Source organism: Diadema antillarum, unplaced genomic scaffold (genome assembly GCF_040938485.1).
Source record: "Diadema antillarum isolate AM-2024a unplaced genomic scaffold, OU_Dant_1.0 seq00000043_RagTag, whole genome shotgun sequence".
NCBI classification, from domain to species: domain Eukaryota; kingdom Metazoa; phylum Echinodermata; class Echinoidea; order Diadematoida; family Diadematidae; genus Diadema; species Diadema antillarum.
The window spans coordinates 55,000-76,506 of NW_027271155.1; the positions used below are offsets into that span (position 1 = coordinate 55,000).

At 37.6% G+C, this 21,507-nt stretch overlaps 1 protein-coding gene across 2 annotated transcripts in view; it reads left to right on the forward strand.

Moving 5' to 3' along the window:
- Positions 1 to 21,507, forward strand: part of LOC139725466 (BTB/POZ domain-containing protein 8-like) — a 72,543-nt gene that overhangs the window by 27,971 nt on the left and 23,065 nt on the right. For both annotated transcript variants that reach the window (XM_071636543.1, XM_071636542.1), the window contains exons 3-6: positions 3,781 to 3,963; positions 4,700 to 5,806; positions 7,696 to 7,785; positions 8,371 to 8,451. Coding sequence is in view for 1 of the 2 variants with exons in the window: in XM_071636542.1 (XP_071492643.1) it covers positions 3,781 to 3,963; positions 4,700 to 5,806; positions 7,696 to 7,785; positions 8,371 to 8,451 (1,461 nt within the window). In the remaining variant the exon portion in view is untranslated. The remainder of the gene's footprint in view (positions 1 to 3,780; positions 3,964 to 4,699; positions 5,807 to 7,695; positions 7,786 to 8,370; positions 8,452 to 21,507) is intronic.

Consider the following 21,507-nt stretch of genomic DNA (forward strand, 5'->3'; position numbering starts at 1 on the left):
TATGATTATCATTTATGGTACTGCACCAGTGCTTAATCATTATTATCTATATGTTGTGGCATATATTAATCACTAAAAACTTGTGACATTTTACTAATAGCTGAAGTTGCCCCCTAGTATATAATGTAGTGCATAATTTGATAATTCCCTTACAGTGTAAGTCCTACTTAAGCCCACCAAAATAAAATGAACTAAACTAAAAGGAAATAGAAAACAGCAAAATAACTTTAACAAACTACAACATTTACAACCATTAGAGTCCACCAAATTCTGTTACAATGTATTTCATAGAAAGGTGAGAGGGCCTCTTTTATCCATCTGCAGCTCACTGTGTTAGAGTTAGATTAATCAACCTGTGAATAATGTTAGTATTTACTTCTGACCACACAAAACTTCCATATGACGTCTTCAGAAAAATAATCATGACCAGGCCTATAAATTTCCTACAAGTTTCCTGTCTCTGTCTTTCTTCTTTGACTTTGTCTATGTCCTCATCCTGAGTGTTGCCATAAATTTACTCACAAGAAGTGTGCATCTTCTCTTTTGCAGTAAGTTGTATTTTGACTGCCTGAAAGCAAATTATAAAATACACTGTAATGGCACTTGTATGAAAGGAAACTGGATTGTACAGCAAATGGTAACATGAAGAGTAAAGGTAGAAGTAGAAGCCCATTGACTTTAATATCTAAAATCTTCTTAGGATGGGAAAGTCTAGGCCTAAATGTTACATTTTAGTGCTGTATCACAATTACTGACTGGGTAAATGTTCATCACAAATGGTGTTTTTGTCTTTATTCCTTCGAAAAAGAAAGGATTAAAGAACAATTTCAAAGGGTAGCAGATGCTCTGTATCAAATGGGCATGAAGATCAAAATAGTGGAGGAAAGATCTAAGAAACAGATGAAAGAAGGTCATAGTCATACACTTACCATTAAAGATAAAGGACTTGAGGATGAAAACAGGACATGTTCAATAAAAGGTCAGACTATCGACTTGGAGATAATAAAGCCTTTAGCATACAGAAAGATCAAAGGTGTCACATTCAGTGGGCATCCCGTGTCAAGTAATGACTTTTATCACATTGTGTATGATCCTTCTCTTAAATTCTTGATCTTTGCTCACAAAAATTATCCTGTTCATTTCTCTCTGTCAGTAGCAGTGCTCTCTTTTCCTTTTAAAGAAATTTTATGTCCTTCCTCTTCTTTGTAACCTTTGTTCAATTTATGCTGCATCACACCCATTCAATAGTCCCTCATCACTATACTTAGATTTTGTATGAAACCATAAGACTTTTTAGCAAGAAAATATACATTGATATCTCAGAATTCAGTATGATTTTGAACATTTGAGAATGAGTATCTGTAGCAAACCTTGTAAAGTTATCAGTTAGCACAGTCTCCATGTACACATGTAGTTCTTGTACATGAGAAAAGGTGAAAGAAGGGAGGAGACTTTCAGCACAAGAAGTCTTGTCAAGCGTGTACCCTGATGTCAGGACTCACTGTCAGAGGCATCCAGCTACACTGTATGCTGAGTCATGTCAGTGTATCATACCATACAGTTTCACTCCTTTACTGCCAATCACTATACCTGTTAAGCTCAATAATAATGCCCTGAAACTATTTCATGAACAGTTCACATACATATTGGCACGAAAGTAGGATATGTCATTCTCTTCCATATCAGATGTGCGTGTAATTCTGTTACCATGTAATTCCGTTACCACAATTACAGAAGAACTGAAGGAGATATTTCACAAAATGTTTTGTGAGCTTTCAGGGAGTCACATGTAGAGAAAAAATTTACAAGGGGAGAAAAAATCAGTGATTAGTTTGTTCAGGAGAAAACTTTTTTCAATTTTATGGTAACGGAATTACGTCAATTTGTCAGTAGATTTTGAAACTTTCTCCAAAAAATATCATAATGAGAGTGACTGAATGCTTCATTACATGTGATTGTTGAAGCATAGGAAGAAAGATGTTGAAGTATGGATAAAGCAGAGAGATATTTAAGTTGTTTCATTTTAAATTTTCATTTAATATTGTAAAATTTTAGATAAATACAATAAATAGTCATCCAACTTTAAAAGTGTGTACAACAAAAACGAGGAAAGTTATTGGAAAAGGGTTTTTTGTTTCCGTAAATACAACAATCCATCTGTACGGGAAACTGAAATTTCTGAGCATTTACTTAACTTTGAATTTTGCTGTTTTTGCCCTTCCCATACGGAATTGCCCATCTGTAGCCTAGGCAAAGGCTCAACACTAGTTCTAAATCAGTGTACATGTTCTACTAGAATCTCCTAAGTGTTAAGTCATCCTCTTTGATCTGATTTTAAAGTACCGGTACACTTCCACTAGACCAGAGCCTAGTCTTAGAATTTCTAGATTGTTTGCTCTAAAGAAAAAAACCTAAACAAAAAAACCAAACAAACAAGAAACTCAACATGTCTTGAGCTACCAACAGCAAACCATATTTTTACTGGTGACATTACATTAATATCTGAAGTCTACACATTAGATGTGTCTCTCTTTCATTTAATTTATTCATTTATTCTTTTTTATTTTTCATTTTTATTATATATATACATTTTTTTTTGGGGGGGGGGGTTGGAATGCTAAGAATGAATCAGACGAGATTACAATGTCACGATGGGGCGTGGGAGTCTTACCAGGCTACTTTGGATATAGATGTCTAACAATAACTCTATCTTGTGACCCTCATGTGTTAATTTGTCTAAAGTTAGAGAGGTACACCCCGCCCGGGCGGGGTGTAGAATACTGAACAGTGATAGATAAACCAAACTAGAAATCTATAGGTCTGCAGGAATCTTCAGCTTGTTGAAGGAGGCAGACTTAACCAGAAGAAGGGTAAGATTGAATAAGCCTCTAACTGTAATAGACCTAGCGAGTTGACTCCAACAAGCAACAGATGCCCTCTACTGTTCAACGTCAGATCATCTACAGATCTACCTTGGCCAAGATATCTAGATTAAAAAAAAAGAGAGTAGAATTGTTCCTACTTTTGATGTTTCTATTATGGGTTGGTAGTACTTAATTGATAAAGCCATAATGAGACAATAAACAGCATGCATCATTTACACGGTACGTCAGGACGTCCTTCTTTGTCTGATCTAACTTAGATCTAGACATGCCATAGAAACTACAGTACATCCGTAAGCGTAAGGGACACTGCCTAGGAAACATAAAGACATGCACATGGGACTGTAGTCTCTATCGCAACTTTTTATATGAGTTTGAACTGATTAGAAATACAATTGAGCGATCAATCACAGTCAAAATATATCCTCTATTTAGGGCATCGATATACGAACAAATAAACTTGTACAATTACAAAGTGATTGCCGCTTTTTAAAAAAATAACTCACCGGTGCAGGGGATCGGACGACACTTTCCGCACAACGCCTCTCTGCTTTGCGCAGTTTTGTGCTTCGCGTCAGAGTGACAAGGGCGTAAGGGCCCTTCTGCTTGCTACAAAACTGGTGTGATCCATGCTAACGCCCTTTTACTTTAGCGTATTACGTAATAACTAGGTCACTTTGGAGAATTCTGATTGCATCACATGATAGAGCTTTTAATTCTCTATCAGATGGCATGAAAAACCCAAAATCAATTTTGGGGCCGAAAATCATGGTATCGCCCTCCTGCCAGCCGCACGACGAAATATTGAAATAAATGGGATGTACATGCCGTGTTTAAGTGTTTGCTACCTGTTGCCTGTTGTCAAAATGTCCATTGCTGTTTTACCTGTTCTTAAAAGGCTCTTCCAACATGGCTCCTGTCAAGACCTTGTATTCCAGTGTGATTCCTATAAGCTGCCCTGCCACAAAGCCATGCTGGAGGCCAGGATCCCGGGCCTGTTTGACATCCTGTGTCCTGGAGGGATTACCCAGCACAAAGTACTGAAGAGAATCAACGCTGATAGTTTTAGAATTTTTCTACGGTAAGGCAGCTCAAAGTTGAACCCTTTTGCACCCAAGAACTAGACTGTACTTTGCCATGCTTTTTTGTTGTTGTCAGCATTCAGGGTATCCTTCTGCAATAATGAATCCTGACCCATTTGCAAGTAGACCAGCTTGCTCTGGTGAGCTAAGTGCCTCGCTTTAACAGGAAGACTATGATGAAACTGGAGAAATTACTTACTAGGAATTAGTTTTCAGACATCACTCATGATCAGTGCTAATTGGGGAATAAAGCACAGGAGTGTTTCAGGTATAAAGGAGACCCTTAAATATATTGTGAGGCGTGCTGTTCTAAAGTTAATTTTTATCATTAGGATTGATAAATGTATATTTTGATTTTGAGATGAGATTATCAGCACTTGCTATATGTCTTGATTATCGCATCTTCGCACAGTCACAAAACTTCATATATTTCAAGAATGATATTGCATTTCTACTTTAACATAGTTTGTGTGTGTGTGTGTGTGTGTGTGTGTGTGTGTTTTGTGTGTAGCAAGGTTTGTGTTGGTAAATTTCATTTGAATGTTTGCTCCAATACATTTCATGATTTATACAAATACGTATGCATACTTATGAAAGTTAGCATATTACTTTGTCCCCTGTAATATTTATTCTACCAAATTAGTTTCTGTTGAATCCAACAGTGTTTTTATGTTAAGCATGATAATGTTCTTTTTTCTAATCCTGTCACTTTACTGTGTTTGCATTTGATTTCAGAGCTATCTATGAAAAAAATGATTTAGACAACGAATGGCAAGCATTCCTGTTGCAGTTTCTCTCCTCGTCTTCTGTGGAAGGAGATGACAGTCAATCAAATGATCGCCAGGTTTCAATAGCAAACCAAAACCAAAGGGAAGCAAAAGCCATGGGTGCTATACATCATCTCCCTCAAGAATGTGCAAACACTGAGGATAACTCTTATGCATCTTTGTGCAATGAAAAGATAGTGGCAAATGGAGAAAATAAAACTTTATGTGATGTAGTACTTCCTTCAGGCAATACAGAGATTACAAGTAAAGCATCTCATGATATCAAAACCACTGATTGTCCATCAGATACAAGGAGTGTTGCTGAAAGGAACAAGGATGCATCACTTTCTAGGTTTCTCCACCAAGGAGGTCTTTCTCCTGACAAAGTAAAAAATTATGATCATAACGTTTTTGGAATTGATACATGTATGTCCAAGTTATGTATCAACAAAAATCAGCAGGACCACCAGAAACAATATTTGCTTGGGGCACATGATCATCCTCAACTAGCAGGATCTTCCGCTGATGAAACAGCAGACTTCTTAGAAGGAAAGGTGTCACTGATGAAGGAACCCCAGAGCATTGCAAAAGAATTGGGGGATTCCATTAAAAACCAAAATGAATTATGCAATCAGCACAAATTCCTGTTGGTCCAATCAAGAAATGTGTCCAGACTAGAAATGCATGAATATGTCACCATGGAAACAAATATGACATTCCTTGAAAGTCAGAACCCCAGGCATTCTTATGACAAAAGCAAAGCAGGTGATTTGCCAAGCACCAATTTTTCAGTCTCAGTACCACAAAGCTTTGATGAGGCAAGATTTGATGGCTCATGTGAAAAGACATGTGGAGAAAAATCAGTTGCAGTGTCCAAAGGAATGCCTAAATGTAGACCAGATACCTTGGAGAAAGAACTCGCTCCTCAGGATAAAGATCTAATGATTCAGAAGTTAAAAAATCTTCCGGCACCAAATGGAACAATCTCACAGGCTTTGCTGAGCTTACTTCAAAGTGGCACTTTCAGTGATGTGTGCATCGCTCTCAGTAATGGCAAGGTCATTTCAGCTCACAGGTTAGTCATAAGTGTATCAGAAGCCAATTATTTAACCAACATGTTGAAGTCTAAATAATCTTTGTGAGAAAACCGTCCTTGTTCTTATGAATTTGATGCATGTTAGGTTCATTGCATGGTTTTTATGAGTACTGTTAAAAACATATCATTATGCTGGTACACAGAAAGGAATATCATGTAAAGAGTCCTTGTTCTAAGTGAGAGAATAGGGTCTGATGACACTTTATAGTAACTTAGAGGTTACTGATTGTGTTGAGGGTTTTATTCTGCATAATATGAAAAAGATTTGATTTAAAAAAAAAATTGATATGATTTTATTTCTACATTTCTTTCTAGCTCACCTGAACCGAAGGCTCAAGTGAGCTATTACGATCGCTCTTTGTCAGGTGTCTGTTGTCTGTCGTGCGTAACCTTTGTACATTTTCATCTTCTTCTTTAAAAACCCCATGATGGATTTTCACCAAACTTGGCAGGTAGCATCCCTAGGGGAATGGGAACTCAGTTTGTTCAAAAAAATACCGTGCCCCACCGGGGGAGGGGGGGGGGATCCCCCAAATTAAGGGATCATTACAAAATCTTCTTCTCTAGAAGTGATAGAGCTAGGTTAATGCTATGGATAAGTACTTTGATGACTATAGTTATGAGTTCCTTAATGTGGATCCAGTGGGCACCATGCCCCTCCCCCAAATTTAGGAATCTTTCAAAATACTGTGAGTAAGTACATTGATGACTGTAGTTTAAAGTTTGTTCATGGCAGATCCAGGGTGTCCACCAGCCCCCCCCCCCCCCCCCCAACTTGGGGCCTAAATTTTACATTTTCATCTCCGTGAAAACCCCCATGACGGACTTTCACCAAACTTGGCAGGTAGCATCCATAGACGGATAGGATCTCAGACTCTTCAAATGGGCACCATGTTCCCCTTGGGGTACCCCCTCCTCCCTTCGGGGGGGGGGGGGGGGGGCGGCTAACCCCACTCAAATGAAGGAATATTTACAAATCTTCTCTAGAACCAGACGTTTTAAAAGCTAAGTTAGTACGTGGATGACCGTAGTTTCAAGTTTATTCATCGCAAATCCAGGGGTCCCGCCTTTTTGTTTGTTTGTTTGTTTTAACTGCATAGCCAAACTTTCTAGTAAAGTACAGTGTAAGTATTTTTGCCATTGTGATGGAATATTCAAATAGGACATCATGTCCCCAGCTCTCAAAGCTGCACTAGGGCCTGCCCCCCAATTTTGTAATGTTCTCAGGTAAGAGTTTGCAAGAATGTGTGGAATGTGAACTTGCAATACTCAAGTGAGCGCGAGACCCCCTGGTCTCTTATTTATACAAGAATATAACACAAAGTCAGTTGAACAAAGTTATTGAGTGATATCTGAACAGAGGAAATACTTAGAAATAAAGTAAATGACTGACATGAAGGTACAGCACTGTTTTTCTTGATACAGTAATACAAAATAAAGATGAGCAGGTGTAATTCTATGCATTGAAAAAAAAAATCAAGATTCCATGTACAAGCTGTTCAGGACACATATTAAGCAAATCTAAGTGTAACAAATGCAGGAGACCATTATCATAAGCAGATGCTTGACAAGGATTATGGCGTTAGAAATACACATCGTACAATACGATCAATTAAAGCTGATCTACTCACCATGCGGAGTGGGGAAACAAATGTACAATGGCGCATTGAGAAGTATGTGGAGAGTTTGCAGAGATGATTCACAACTTGTGCCAACTGACAGGATGGGGATTTTCCAGGACTTAATGATCTTGGGAAGATGGTGTTTTGGAGCATGAAGATAATATTGACTGAAATACATGTATGTTCCCACCACAAAACTATGCACAAGAATAAAGCTCAAAAGGAGTGTGTTTATGAATTTCACAGGTTCATCTTGGAATGTCGCAGTGACTACTTTGCTGCGATGCTCGGAGGGGGATGGAGAGAAAGTGGTTCCCAAGAAATTGACCTGAGAGGGTTGGTATCATATATCAAAGGCAACCATACACAATGACATCTAAGTGTAGGGAAATGACAATTTTTGATAATTTTGTGCTTGTAACCCCCCCCCCCCCCAAACGCAAAGGCATATTGATTCTTTCTGAGGGCAGGAGCAGCAGGTTTTTCAACTGTTGTAGGTGATGTCTTTTGATAGACTTTGACAGAACTTTTCACAATAGGCATTACTGGAGACAATTCATTCAAGACTTGATAAAATGGAAGGAATGAAAACCAGAAATTGTTATTATTTTTTGTTTATTCTAAATGAAAGTCAAGAGGCATGAAAGACACTCTATTGCTTGGTGTTTGTGCATGCCACATTACAAGTGCAAGGTCTAGGAGTTCATTAAAAAAAAATCTCATTCAAATGCTTACAATCAACACATGACATATTGTGATACCTGACCATATGCTATACGGTATGATTTTCCTTGTGTATTTTGTGAATGTGTGTGTGTGGTGTGTACTAGAAGTCTTCAGTATTTTTCGGTGTGAATGTTGTGTCAAACATGCATAATTTTTCTCTCTCTTTTCAATGGGTTTTATTTCACTGTAATGCAGAATTAGCCAATCTGTGGCAGACACCATCTTGACATTCCTGTATGGAGGGGTAGCCAGCTTGCCTGATACAGCTAATCTGAGGTATTCTTAAGAATATTTCAGTACAGTATTTCTTTACCCTATCAGACAGTTGACACTTTTATCAAGACATCAATAGGCAGTCTAGTATGTAGGCCTGTTCTAGAAATTAAATATAAATGTGGTGAACAGTGTAGGCAATAGGCAAAAAATATAAAAATTTCCTTCCTCTCCTGAGCCACAGGCTCTCTTGAGCTGTTACAGTCTGTTGATCTCTTTCTGTCTGGTATTTGCTGTCTTGAAGTGTTCAAATTTTTATGCCTCCGCCACGAAGTGGTGCTGGAGGCATTATGTTTTCCGTTTCGTTTACGCGATAACTTGAGTAATATTCACTGGAATTTTACCAAACTTGGTCCAAGTATGAAGTATGATGGGGCAATTATTTGATTAGATTTTCAGTGAAATCGGCTAAAGGTCAAAGGTCAAGGTCAAATCATAAAATTGTATCTGTTTACGCGATAACTCAAGACTGGATGGAGCAAATTTCACCAAACTTTGTTTGAGGATGATGTATGATGGGAAAATTACGTGATTAGTTTTTCAGTGAAATCGGACAGAGGTCAAAGGTCAAATATCAAGGTCAAATCCTAAAATTTATCTGGATGAAGCAGTTTTCACCAAACTTGGTCCAAGGATGATGTATGATGGGACAATTAGTTGAGGAGATTTTAGTGACACTGGCAAGAGGTCAAAGGTCAAAAGGTCAAGGTCAAATGCTACAAATGTTGCAATTTCCCCCATATCTATGCAATGCCCAAAGGTATTTTCTTGAAACTTGATGTGGACATGTACTACTGCGTAAAGATTCTCCAGAGAGAGTTTCATGTCATAAGGTCAAAGGTTAGGTGAAAATGTTGCAAAATCACTTTTCTCGCAAATGGTTCAATGTATCTTCGTGGAACTTGGTACATATGCATGTACTGTCTGGCAGGGATTATCTAGGGAATTTAGGGGTCATGGGTCAATAGTCAGGGGTCAAAGGTCAAGGTCAACTCCTCAAAATTTTACTATTTCCCGCATTTACTAGTATATGCAATGCTTGCATTATTCGTTTCAAAACTTAATACATACATTACCTAATGGAGATTCTCCGGGAAATTTCCAGCCAGAAGGTCAAAGGTCAAAGGTTAAGGGTCAAAGGCCACGTTTCAATGCCCCTCCCAAAAAAAAGAAAAAAAAAGAATCTGTAGTGGCTCGATTAGCCGCTCATTACTTTGTGTGTAGCTACCCTGTGTTTTAGCTAGTTTAATTTGTCACTGTTTCATTATTGAATATCACTAAGATTTCCCCGGTCTTACAGCTAGTGGAAATTCCCATGTATAGTTGGTTGACCTTTCAATCTGGTTTAGACCGGTTCACGGTCATGTCGTGTCGCAATAATGTAGCACACGTTACGTAGATTTATTATTCATCATATAGTGTTAATCCAATCACTGTAGATTTTAGTGCGTATTAAGTGCGTAATTATTGTTATTGATGTCACTTTTGACCAATCGCGACCTCTATTCGCGCATCACCCATCGCACGTGCGAGATGTCACACGATCCTTCGCGGCGTTGAAACACTCCCGCTTCAACCACCGTTGAGGAACGACTGTTTAAAGTTTCTACCCGGCCGCTGTCCTCTCTGCGCACTGTACCAGAGATTTCGGGGATGGAGCTTCGCAGTTTTATTGCCTCCTGCACAGAACTTTCATTTATTCGTCCTCCAACATTGTCGTCGAGTGACTGCACAACTTTCATTGACATTGTCGTCGAGTGACCTCATCCATCCATCGCTCCCGCCATGGACGACCCGCTGTCCGGCTGAGCATCATCTATGTCTACCATCGTTCCAGGCGACTCACTGTCCTGTCGAACTGTTTTCTTCAGCCCCCCGCCGACGCCCGACACACCGCGCTGGTAGAGAGCTGCACTTCATCTCAACCTCCGTTGGCTCTTCAGCCCCGTACGACGGAGTGTCGCATCAAGTCTCCGAACGATCCCCGCATCGAGCTCTTCATCGCATCGCGTCCGCTCAGCTCCGCAGGATCCCGTTCGTCGAGCCCCTTTTTCTGTCACCGTTCCAGTTCTTCATTTTGGTCTCCTGCTACAGCGATTCGCTTACCTTAACCAGTCTGCACGCTTAAATCGCTCCGTTAAATGGACCGTGAACTGTGGACACTTAATCCGCCATTTGCCCATACACTTGCATTTACTGAATGGACTTCGCACTGACTTTCATTTAGAGTCTAGTTGGTATGTCCTCATTTTTATATTGATTGTATATTGTACTCTGTAGCGCTACATTCTACATTCTACATTCTACATGTCGTACGTGTGAATTCCCACATTAATCTGAGTGTTTTACGATGTCAAAAATTACACTTCTCTGACTTGTGCAATATTTTGATTTGAACATACCTACCATATATATATTTTGTAATAAAAACAGAAAAGGGAATATTTGACTCGTTTCAATTATTTGTGTGAACTTTTCTCCAGGTGGATCATAAAGTTAAAAAAAGGGAGATTGATTGAGCACGCATTTTTGTTTGTGTGATTGAAGCTGTATATGTTAACCTTCTGACCTTCACTACTATCTACACACACTCTATCTACCCGCAAAATCCTTATAAATCAATTTTTCCCACAAATCTATTTTGTACGTCATCACACTCTTTCTTCATACCTTGGAAATTACTCAATGCCTAAACTTCCCCCAAATTCCCCAAATATGTGTACCTGCACTCTTAGAAAATTATAGCAAACCCAGTTCAAGACATTTCTGACAAACCTGTCATTTCAGTATTTTGCCAGTTATGTGAAACTGTCATGGATCACACATTGTGAAGACATTGTACTATACGCCTATTGGGAGAATCATGCATTATGGCGGAGGCATCAGTCGCCATAGCGACATTTCTAGTTATCTTCTGCTGTAAAGTCCATTTCCAAATTTTAATAACCTTTGCAAGTATCACATTCAAAGAAGTTTTATTTTGACCAAACTTGACAGGAATTAACCCACAAATGGTAGGCCTGCATGTTGCCATCTTCCCTCCCCTCCCCTTCTTTTTTTTTTTTAGACGGTTTGGGCTTTCTAAGACCCCATACTTCATACATTGTATTGAATAGTGCTTGTCACTTCCTAAGATAAATAGCAACACACATGGACATTCATCGCTCAAAACGAGGGCGCTATTTCATTTCCTATTCACATCAGTCCAAAAACAATTAGCCCGAAATTTTTTCGGGGTAAATTACCCATGATTTGTGTGCAGATTGCCTTGATTGATCAGGTCACACATGCCAGGCATGATGGAATGCATCACGCTAATTCTTGAGGCGAATCCACATTATCAAATCCACACTACAGTAAACCTCGCTTTATAAGTCAGCATCGTATAAGTCGACAACTCGCTTATGTTGATGCGACAGAAAAGTCCCAATTTTTCCCTGAAGTTGCTATCCCTTGAAAATTTACTTGTATTAATAAGTACACATTTATAAGTCGACAACTCGCACATGTTGACATGAATTTTGAGTGCCAGCTGCATTATGAGGTGTGTAAATTTCCTTGCCTTAGTCGACATAATTTTTTGCTCAAATTCTTATGGCCATACTCTGAAAAAGAATTGTTATCGTGCTTAAATTCGTGGCATTACCACTTCCTATTTCGCTAAAACAGTGTACGTCGTGGTATTGTTCGTGCCGTACATCCGTTGTCTCGTACACCTGAATATAAAGGGCATACACTCCTGTACACTCGAGTACTAGTACCCAAGGTAGTTCACTTTCTTCCTCCCCCTCTCCATATCTCTCTCTCTCTCTCTCTCTCTCTCTGGGTGTTTGTGTCTTTGTGTATCGTATGATGGAGGTGTCTTATCAGCATGATGTATGGTGCAAACATGGAGCTAAAGCTGCGTGGTCCAATGAGGGTGCAGCGAGAAATTTTTCTCGAACAATTTCATCTCGCTTTTTTTTGTCGTGTTTAAAATTACAAGCATCGTAAAAAACTGCTAAGTTGAGTAAAAAACATATATCGTGTGGTTGCAGTCAGTAGTGTATACAATTTTGTCAAATACTGTATAGGTATATATCACGCCTCCTGTCTGCATGCTCATCGTTTGTTCATGCAGATGGTAGGGATATGTTTTTTAAAGGTGATACTCACTAGCTTTCTTTGTTCTTCCGAAATTGAAATAAGGTTTGATCATTATTCTGAAGATTCGATATTCTCTAAACGGACAAATTATAGATGCCTATGAATCCTAATAGAATGATCTTTGATATCCGAACATGAAATAGGCCCTTTCATCAATCTGAATATTCGTGATGTTAATTATTCCAAAGCCAGATTGGAAACCTGGGCCCGTTTCTAGAAACTTAGTGCTTAAATGCAACTTAATAATTCCAATGCAGTATATCAAAATCACATGCAACTTTACAAGTGCGTTGCTGAAAAGACTCGCATTTGATGATCCTTTGAAATTTATTTTTAAAAATGTACTAAACTGAAACTCAATTGCATTTAAACGCAACTGTAAAGATCAAATGCATGTCCATCAAATAACAAGCAACATTATATTCAAATGCAAAGAGCATTGCGGAAAAGACTTGAAGTTTTTCAAAAGAAACGAAACTTCGTCTAAAAAACGCAACTCTAAAAATCAACGCAAGTGCGTTTCTGAAAAGACGTGCATTTGATTTCATACGCAGCTTTTGCACCAGACTTAGTAGCAGGGGAAAGACATCACAATATTTGCATGTTTCAAACTACCGAATCGCAATGCAGCTTCACTATAAAAAATTAATGAAAAAGTGGTAACAAACTGTTACAGTTCGTTATGCCAAAGGTGATGTCAGTACAAAGTTTCATTAGTCAGAAAATGGAATGAGTGTTGTTTTTCTGAAGATTAGTAAATCTGACTATAATATGTCGTTTTCGGATTAACGAACATGTTTTATTATTATTATTTTCAGACGGGACCATGCCGTACATAGCATTGATGCTGCCAATTGGAACGCGGAGAATGATAATTCTTTTTCAGAATATGGCGATGAGAATTTGAGCAAAAAATTATGGCGACCTTGGAGATGAAATTTATATATACTTTCACTCAGTCCGCACTAGAATTCATGTCGACAAGATCATATGAAATCAAACACAAGTCTGTTTAGCTAAGCACTTGAATTCAAATTGGGGAGTTACATGCGATTTGGGAAATTCGCATTTGATTTTTCAAGTTGAGTGTAATCTATATAGTGATTTAAGCATAAACTACAATACGATCGTTGCTAAGATATACTAGGCATGTTTTGATGACAAAAAGGAGTGAGATTTGGATGGTGATCCCGCATCACGATATAAATCTTACTCTGTAGAGGGAAAGTTAATTTCCATCTATAAGTCAACAAAATGTTGACTTACATGTAAGGCGACTTTTGCGTAAGTCGACATGTTTTGCTTTAATAGTCCCCATTATATCTCTTAGGTGAGGTTGACTGTAGTTCACTAAGTCCTGCTATTTCAGAAGTTTCCCTGAGTGAGGGTTGAGACATTTTCTCGAGCTTAGCTGTCACATTATCACGCTAATTGAATTCACATTATAAAATATCGTGCTAATTTGTTATGTTGAAAAAAGCTCTGTTTGGAAACATCAGGCTGATGTGAAAGCACCTAGAAATATTTCTACCATGAAAATCCTTGTCCCATCACATTCTTACTATTTTCCCTAGGAAAATAATTTAAAAAAAATCATTTTCCCTAGGAAAATGATTTTAAGAAAAATCTTGCTGGTGATATTGTGGCGATTTTGCTTTGCGAGAGTACTCTTTATGTTAATTCTTTCAAGAACCGTGACGAAACTTCTCGAATGAAGTATATTTCATACAAAAATATTCGTACCAATACACTCAGATTAGCTAAAAAGAAATATTTTGCGGACCAATTGAGTCAATTCACTTGGAAAGTAATAAATACCGTTTTGAATAGAGGGAAGGCTGTAAATCCCATTTCTAAAGTTCAAGTTGATAATACTGTCATTGAGGACAAGTCTGAAATTGCCGAGATTTTTATTTCATACTTTTCAAAATAGGTTCAAAACTTAACAGAAACTATTACTCTGAGTGATAAATCATTTTACGAATTTCTTTCCTCACCAAATGACCTCTCAATTTTTTTCGAACCAGTTGACAGGCAAGAATTAATCAAAATTGTACTTCAGCTCAAAGCAAACAAAGCCCCTGGCTATGATGACATGGGCAATGTCCTTATCAAAGACATTATACATGTATAGCAGATCCTTTATTGTTTTTATACAACTTTTCGCTACAATCTGGTCAAGTACCATCTAATATGAAACTCACAAAGGTGACTTCAATATTCAAGAAAGGAGACAAATTATGTATCAGCAACTATCGCCTGATATCTTTGTTAACTTTGTTATCAAAAATCTTAGAGAAAATTGTTCATTCAAGGACAACTACCTTCCTTGAATCTCATAACATCATATCTGACTCCCAATTTGGCTTTAGAGAAAAACATAACACAACTCATGCCATTCTAAGTTTAATAAATACCATATCAGCTTCAATCGAAAAATCCTGTCATACTATCGGTTTGTTCTTAGATTTTTCTAAAGCATTCGATACTATAAATCACGACATTCTGTTATACAAACTTGCCCACTATGGTATTAGAGGTAAGGCTGTGGAATGGTTCGAAAGTTATCTTTCTGGAAGAAAGCAATTTGTTACCATTGATGGATATAATTCATCTACGGTACCAATCACGTGTGGAGTTCCCCAAGGAAGCCTTCTTGGTCTTCTGTTATTCTCTATCTATGTAAATGACATTCGATGTTCTTCAAGTGTTCTCTCTTTTATCCTCTTTGCTGATGAGTCAAATTTATTCCATACTCACAGTGATCCTAATAAGTTAGTAAAAGTTTTAAATGTAGAACTTACACATGTAACAAATTGGATAAAAGCGAATAAATTATCTTTAAATAAACAAAAAACCAATCACATGTTATTTAGTAACTCTGTTAAACAACTTCCTGACCAAGTTATATTTGATAATTCTGTCATTAAAGAAGTCAAGATTACAAAATTTCTTGGTATTACAATTGACAATATTCAAGCTAACTTGGAATTGTCATATTGATAAAATTTGCGAGATAGTTTCAAGAAATATTGGCATTATCAATCACGTTAAACGGATTCTCCCCAAGTCAGTGCTTCTTATGTTATATTCAACTCTTATTCTACCTTACCTTAATTATGGCATAATGGCATGGGGAAATGCAGTACAAACAAAAATGGACAGGGTACTTCACTTGCAGAAAAGAGCAATGCGATTGATATGCAGTACTGCTTATAGATCACACACTGATGTCTTGTTTAAAGAAAACCGCATTCTTAAGATTACTGATTTATATTGTCTTCAGCTGGGTTGTTTTATGTACAATGTAGAAATTAACGCTACCCCTGCTGTATTTAAGGAAATGTTTCGAAAAAATAATGTTATACACAATTACTCAACAAGGTATGCGAGTGACTATCATCTTCCTAAAAATAGAACGTTGGTAGTTTTGGCAACAGAAATTTTATGTTTACTGGTCCTAAGCTCTGGAATTCCTTTGATCATTCACTAAAACAAGCTCAGAGCTTAAATAGCTTTAAGTTTAAGCTCAAAAATTTGTTTCTTGATAAGTACTAATAAACAGTTTTATGGTAATTAAACGTATGTTTATTTCAACCAATGTTTTCTAGAAGTACTTTCATTAAGTATACTCGAAAGGTTATCTTCTGTTTCATTCATTATTCTAATGGTATATAATGTACACTGTAAACACTTTGTACATAAACATGTGCTTTGTAACATTACATGACTTACTGTATATCCATAGTACGGTTCATAATTGTGCCCTTGTAAATAGTGTATATATGTTGTTTTCGTTATTCCACTCCGCCTTATCTTTGATATTATTTTGTCTATTATCTGTAGGGGGACTACATTTAACAAGCAGTGCTTCTAAATAGTCCCCTCCACATTTGTACATGTTGTAATTTTATCTCAAAATATCACGATATTTTGCATAATAATATACTCTGTATAGTTATGATATGCTTATAATGTCCACTATGTGTCATACCCTGTATATTCATGATATAATGTCCACTATGTGGAATATGAATAAATTTCAAATTTCAAATGTCAAATTTCAAATAAATGAGTATCATGGCATCTTTGCTACGCAAGAAGACAAGGTCAATTTTCATGTACAAATAAATGGGTATCGCATGCCGCAGACGATGCATACGCTCAATACTTGAAAAGTGATTGGGAGAAAATGCCTTTGTGATCAGTCAACCGCGAAGTGTAAACAAACATGGATGCCTCCAGTCTCCGAGAGAGCGTTGTTGGAAACGCAGATCGGGTTCAACTTACATAATATAGATTTGATCTTGTAACGGAGGAGAAACTGCAAGAGTTCATCAACTCGAGCAACAGTGTAAATACCAAGAAGATGTTGACAATAATGTTGTTCAAGATCCTTACAATGGTAGTCTACACTTGCTGTTAGAATGTACCCAATATAGACCTACTCACATTTTTAGCAGGAGAGGATAGTCCATTAGACAGCTAGAAAACGTAGAAATTTAGGTGAGACTAGAAAACAGTCCTAGCTACTAGCTACCCACTGTTGCTTTTGAAACAGCCCACCGTCAGACCATGTTGGAGGCATATTACATGTATTGTGTACATGTACTTTGTACCATAACCATGTGCTCATACAGTAGTCATACAACAATAATAAAGAATTCTGGGAATACTCGAATGCAGTTGAGTGAACCACATGATACACAAGAAGGAGCAATTTTGGAAAATAATTCGCTTTTCAACAGGAAGCCAATGGTAGAGAACGTAACACTGGCGTGATGTGAGCAGTTTTCCCTACTATAGGTCAGTAATCTTACGGCAGAGTTTTGAAGACGTAGAGTGTTGATTTGTTGTTTTGACATACCGAAAAACAAGGAGTTACAATAATCTATACGAGAGGAAATAAGAGCATGTATAAGTTGTTCCGCTGCTGTTTTAGTGAGATTATTTCTGAATAAAACCCAGATTACGCTACTGGAATCTTACAGATTGTGATATGTACGCAACATGATATTTGAAGGACATGGTACTATCAAAAACAACACCAAGATTGCGTGCTTTTTCAGAAGAGTTAATAACACTGTTACCAATTCTCAATTAAGCCTTTGTCAGCATTTGTCTTGTCCCAAGTACCAATAACTCTGTTTTATTGTCGTTCAGTCTTTAGTTGATTTTTGCTCATCCAACCTTTGATTTCATCAACACAGATTTCAAGTTGTTTTAATACTGTTGCTGCTGCAGTTTCAGATGGCGGGAAGGAAACAAACAATTGAATGTCATCAGCATAGCAATGATAATAAACATTGTGCTTCCGAATGATCTGACTAATGGGCTGAAGATAGAGTAGAGAAGAGGAGTGGGCCGCCAACTGATCCTTGTGAGAACTCCAAACTTGGTGGCTACAGGTTTTTGACGCTGCAGTCATCAATCTTGATGTACTGGAGACGGCCAGAAAGATAGGAGGTGAACCAGCGCAATGCAGTACCAGAGACCTTGACAGATCTTATTCGTTGAATGAGGATTCGGTGATCGACAGTGTCAAAGGCGGGCAGACATATCAAGGAGGACAAGCGCTGTGATGTTTTCCGCTATCCATTCTGCTTCAAAATATTATCACTAAGGTTCGCAAGAAGCGTTTGAACGCTAATGATGAGGGCCTAAGACGCTGACTGGAAGAAATCCAAGAGATTGTTGTCTTGTAGATTGCCCAAGAAGCCATGAGAAAGCAACACGTTCCATTATATTACTGAGGTAAGGTATTAAGTTGGATATAGGACGATAATTCAGCAGGATTTCAGGGTCTAAACTGGACGAATCACAGCTGTCTTCTGTTCATGGCAGGTGGGGATGATGCCAGTTGAAAAACTCTGATTAACTATTTTAGCAATGCAGGGAGCAAATGCAGGCAAACACATTTCTTCAGAAGAGTGGAGGGCATTGGGTCCAGCTCACAAGACGTACATGGTGATTTCTGTATGATCTCAAATATCTCATTAATAGATGTGGGAGGAAAGACATTCCAGGCATGCAGAGGTCTTCACAGTGAAGTCAGTCATATGGACAACAGGAAGAGATGAACGAATGGCCATAATTTTACTGACGAAGTATTTGTTGAATTGATCAGACAAATCTTTGTTTGATTCATGCTGAGGAAGAGAGGACGTTTTGCTTTCTGCTCAGGAGTTCATTTGCAACTTTAAATAACTGTCTAGAGTCTTTTCCCACAGTCTTCAATTCTCTTTGAGTGATATATGCTACTTTAGCTGCACGGATTGGAGGCCCTGAACCCGCTGTCGTTGCTGGCAATACAGTTGTCTATGGATCTCAAGTTTCGATGATCTCCATTTCCTCTCGAACTGCCTTCAAACTAACCTTTCTTGTCGTATATTTCGTCACTGTACCATTGAGATCATAGGGCGAACTACGACAGAGCGACGTTTTACTGGAGCATAATTATCCAGGATGGCAAAAAGGGTGGAGTTATATGCAGTGACAAATTCCTCGGTGCTTCCAAGCAGCAAGTACACTTTTCAATTTCAGCAGGAGAGAACTATTGGATCACTGCAGATTTGTTATGGTCTATCGCCTTAATGTTCCAAGACATGATGAGTTGTCTTTTGGCAGCACACTTTGGAATGTTCAGATTGCACATGATATATTACGTGATCATAACAGAGCCTTCTAACAGTGCTGTAAATAGCAGTGATTTCTGTCTCTCCCTTTCATTTCTTTCCCCTTTTTAGGGGGGCATACAGGGGAAGAGATGTACTTATATAGGACCTTGTTTTGTCATACAGAAGTATCATTCCTGTCATAATCATGAAATGCAGTTGAAGAAATGTCATTTATTTTCCAATATGTAGTACCACAAAGTTTTGAGCTAAAGTAGCCCGAGAGAGAAAGAGATAGACGGCGTTTGTCAGCTCAAACACAAACTTTGAAGGACTACAGATTGAAAAGTAAATGACATTACTTCAAATTCTTTTCAATGTATCAACAGAAAATATGCTTCTGCTGATATTATTTGAGGTCTGAAACACAATTTCACCTCCGGTGTACCTCCTAAAAAATGAAGAAAATGAGTGGAAGGCACAGTTTGCTCCATAGGCTTACATGTTAAGAAGCTCGCGTTATTATTACTAAAATGGCCACCATTGGGCCTCCATGTTGGGCTCCATGGCGTACTACACCCGTTTGCATGCGAAATCGCGAAGAGAGTACGCCCTCTCTTAGCGTTAGCTTCTATACTCTTTGGTTTAAACCAGAGCCTCTCAGGCCTGGTAAAATTGTATGATATGCTGTACACATCTATATTTTTGCATGATTAATTTTTCACATTGAGCAGCCTCAAAAACATATTCCCGGGTTTTTTGAATAGGCGGCTTTGCAGTTGGTCAACTCATTGAAAATATGCAGAGAAAATGTTGAAGATATTTTTGCAAGGTCTTAGAATTTGCACTAGCCAGAAAGTAGCGCAAAATATGTGAAAATTAATGTACCACTAAAATTTCTGCATTTACATACTCAAAGTATATAGGGGGTATATGGGAATCAGCGTAATGATCGGTCGGTCAGTCGGTTAGGCAGTCAGTTGCAAATTTTGCGTCACTATTTCTTTCTGCAGTTTTTAAAGCAATTTAGATAAAACTTGGGGTACATGATGACATTGAAGGTATAGATGTGCAAGACATGTTTTGTTTTTTTTTGTCAGAGAAAGTGTTGCCATGGTAACCACAATTTTCCCATAACCTTGTGGAGCGAACTACTTCCGCAGTATTTAAGCAATTCATTTCAAATTGGTATGTATAATGATCTGTAGGTGTTGTGATGCAAGACACTCTTTGTGTATGTACCTGACAAGGCATTGCCATGGCAACTGCATATTTTCTCAAAAATCTTGTGGAAGTGAACTACTTCCATAATTTTGAAGCAATCTGAAATCAAATTTGGTGGATATCGTGGCATTAAGATATAGATGTGGAAGACCTGATTTTTTTTTTTGTGAGACAAAGCGTTGCCATGGTAACCACAATTTTACCAAAACCTTGGGGAGCAAACTACTTCTACATTATTTAAAGGGAACCAGTACTTGCAGATGAAGTTTCTCTTAATCAATTGTATTACTTATTTGATTTATTCATTGCAAATTTGAGCTAAATCGGACAAGGAATACGGAAGCTATAGCTCTTTGAATAAATGAGCCATTGAGGGTGACAAATTTACTACAATTTTCTACACAAATTCTTTTTAAAGTTTTCTCTTGACTCACACTCAGCAAAAAAAAAGAAGAAAATAAACACTTTTTCAAGTTTATATTTCTCATAGAATATTTGTCTAAAAGTAAAATATATTATATATCATATGGAAGGTAATTTAATTGGCTATCACTCTGTTAGGTCAATAAAAAAAGTAAACTTTATGCATGAGGGAGCACTTTCGTTTTTCTCTTCAAAGGCACAAAAGTAAAAATTGCAAAAATTAGCAAGTTGTCATTCATGTATGCTCTTCATAAGTGCTTTTCCATGTACCAATAAGAAAAAAAAATTAACACAATGAAAAAAAAATAAATTAAGTTGCAGAAATAAAGCTCTGACCTCTACAATATCTTTGAAGCCTAAAAGATCAATGAAGGCTAAGATAATGGAGGAAAATCAAGAATCTTCCATCAAACCCCAGATTAAAGAGAAATGAAGAGAAGAAGCAATATAAGATGGTAAGGAATTTGAATTGATTTCTAAAATTAGGAAAATTGTAAATGATATTTGATTCTTGAAATTGTCTCATGAATTCTTAAATCACTAAATCAAAAGAATGAAATAAAGATATTACAGTTTGTATTAATGGGAAAACAGAATGACGACAAACATAACGGTAACCTTGGCATTTGTTCTGCACTTATTATTGATTGCT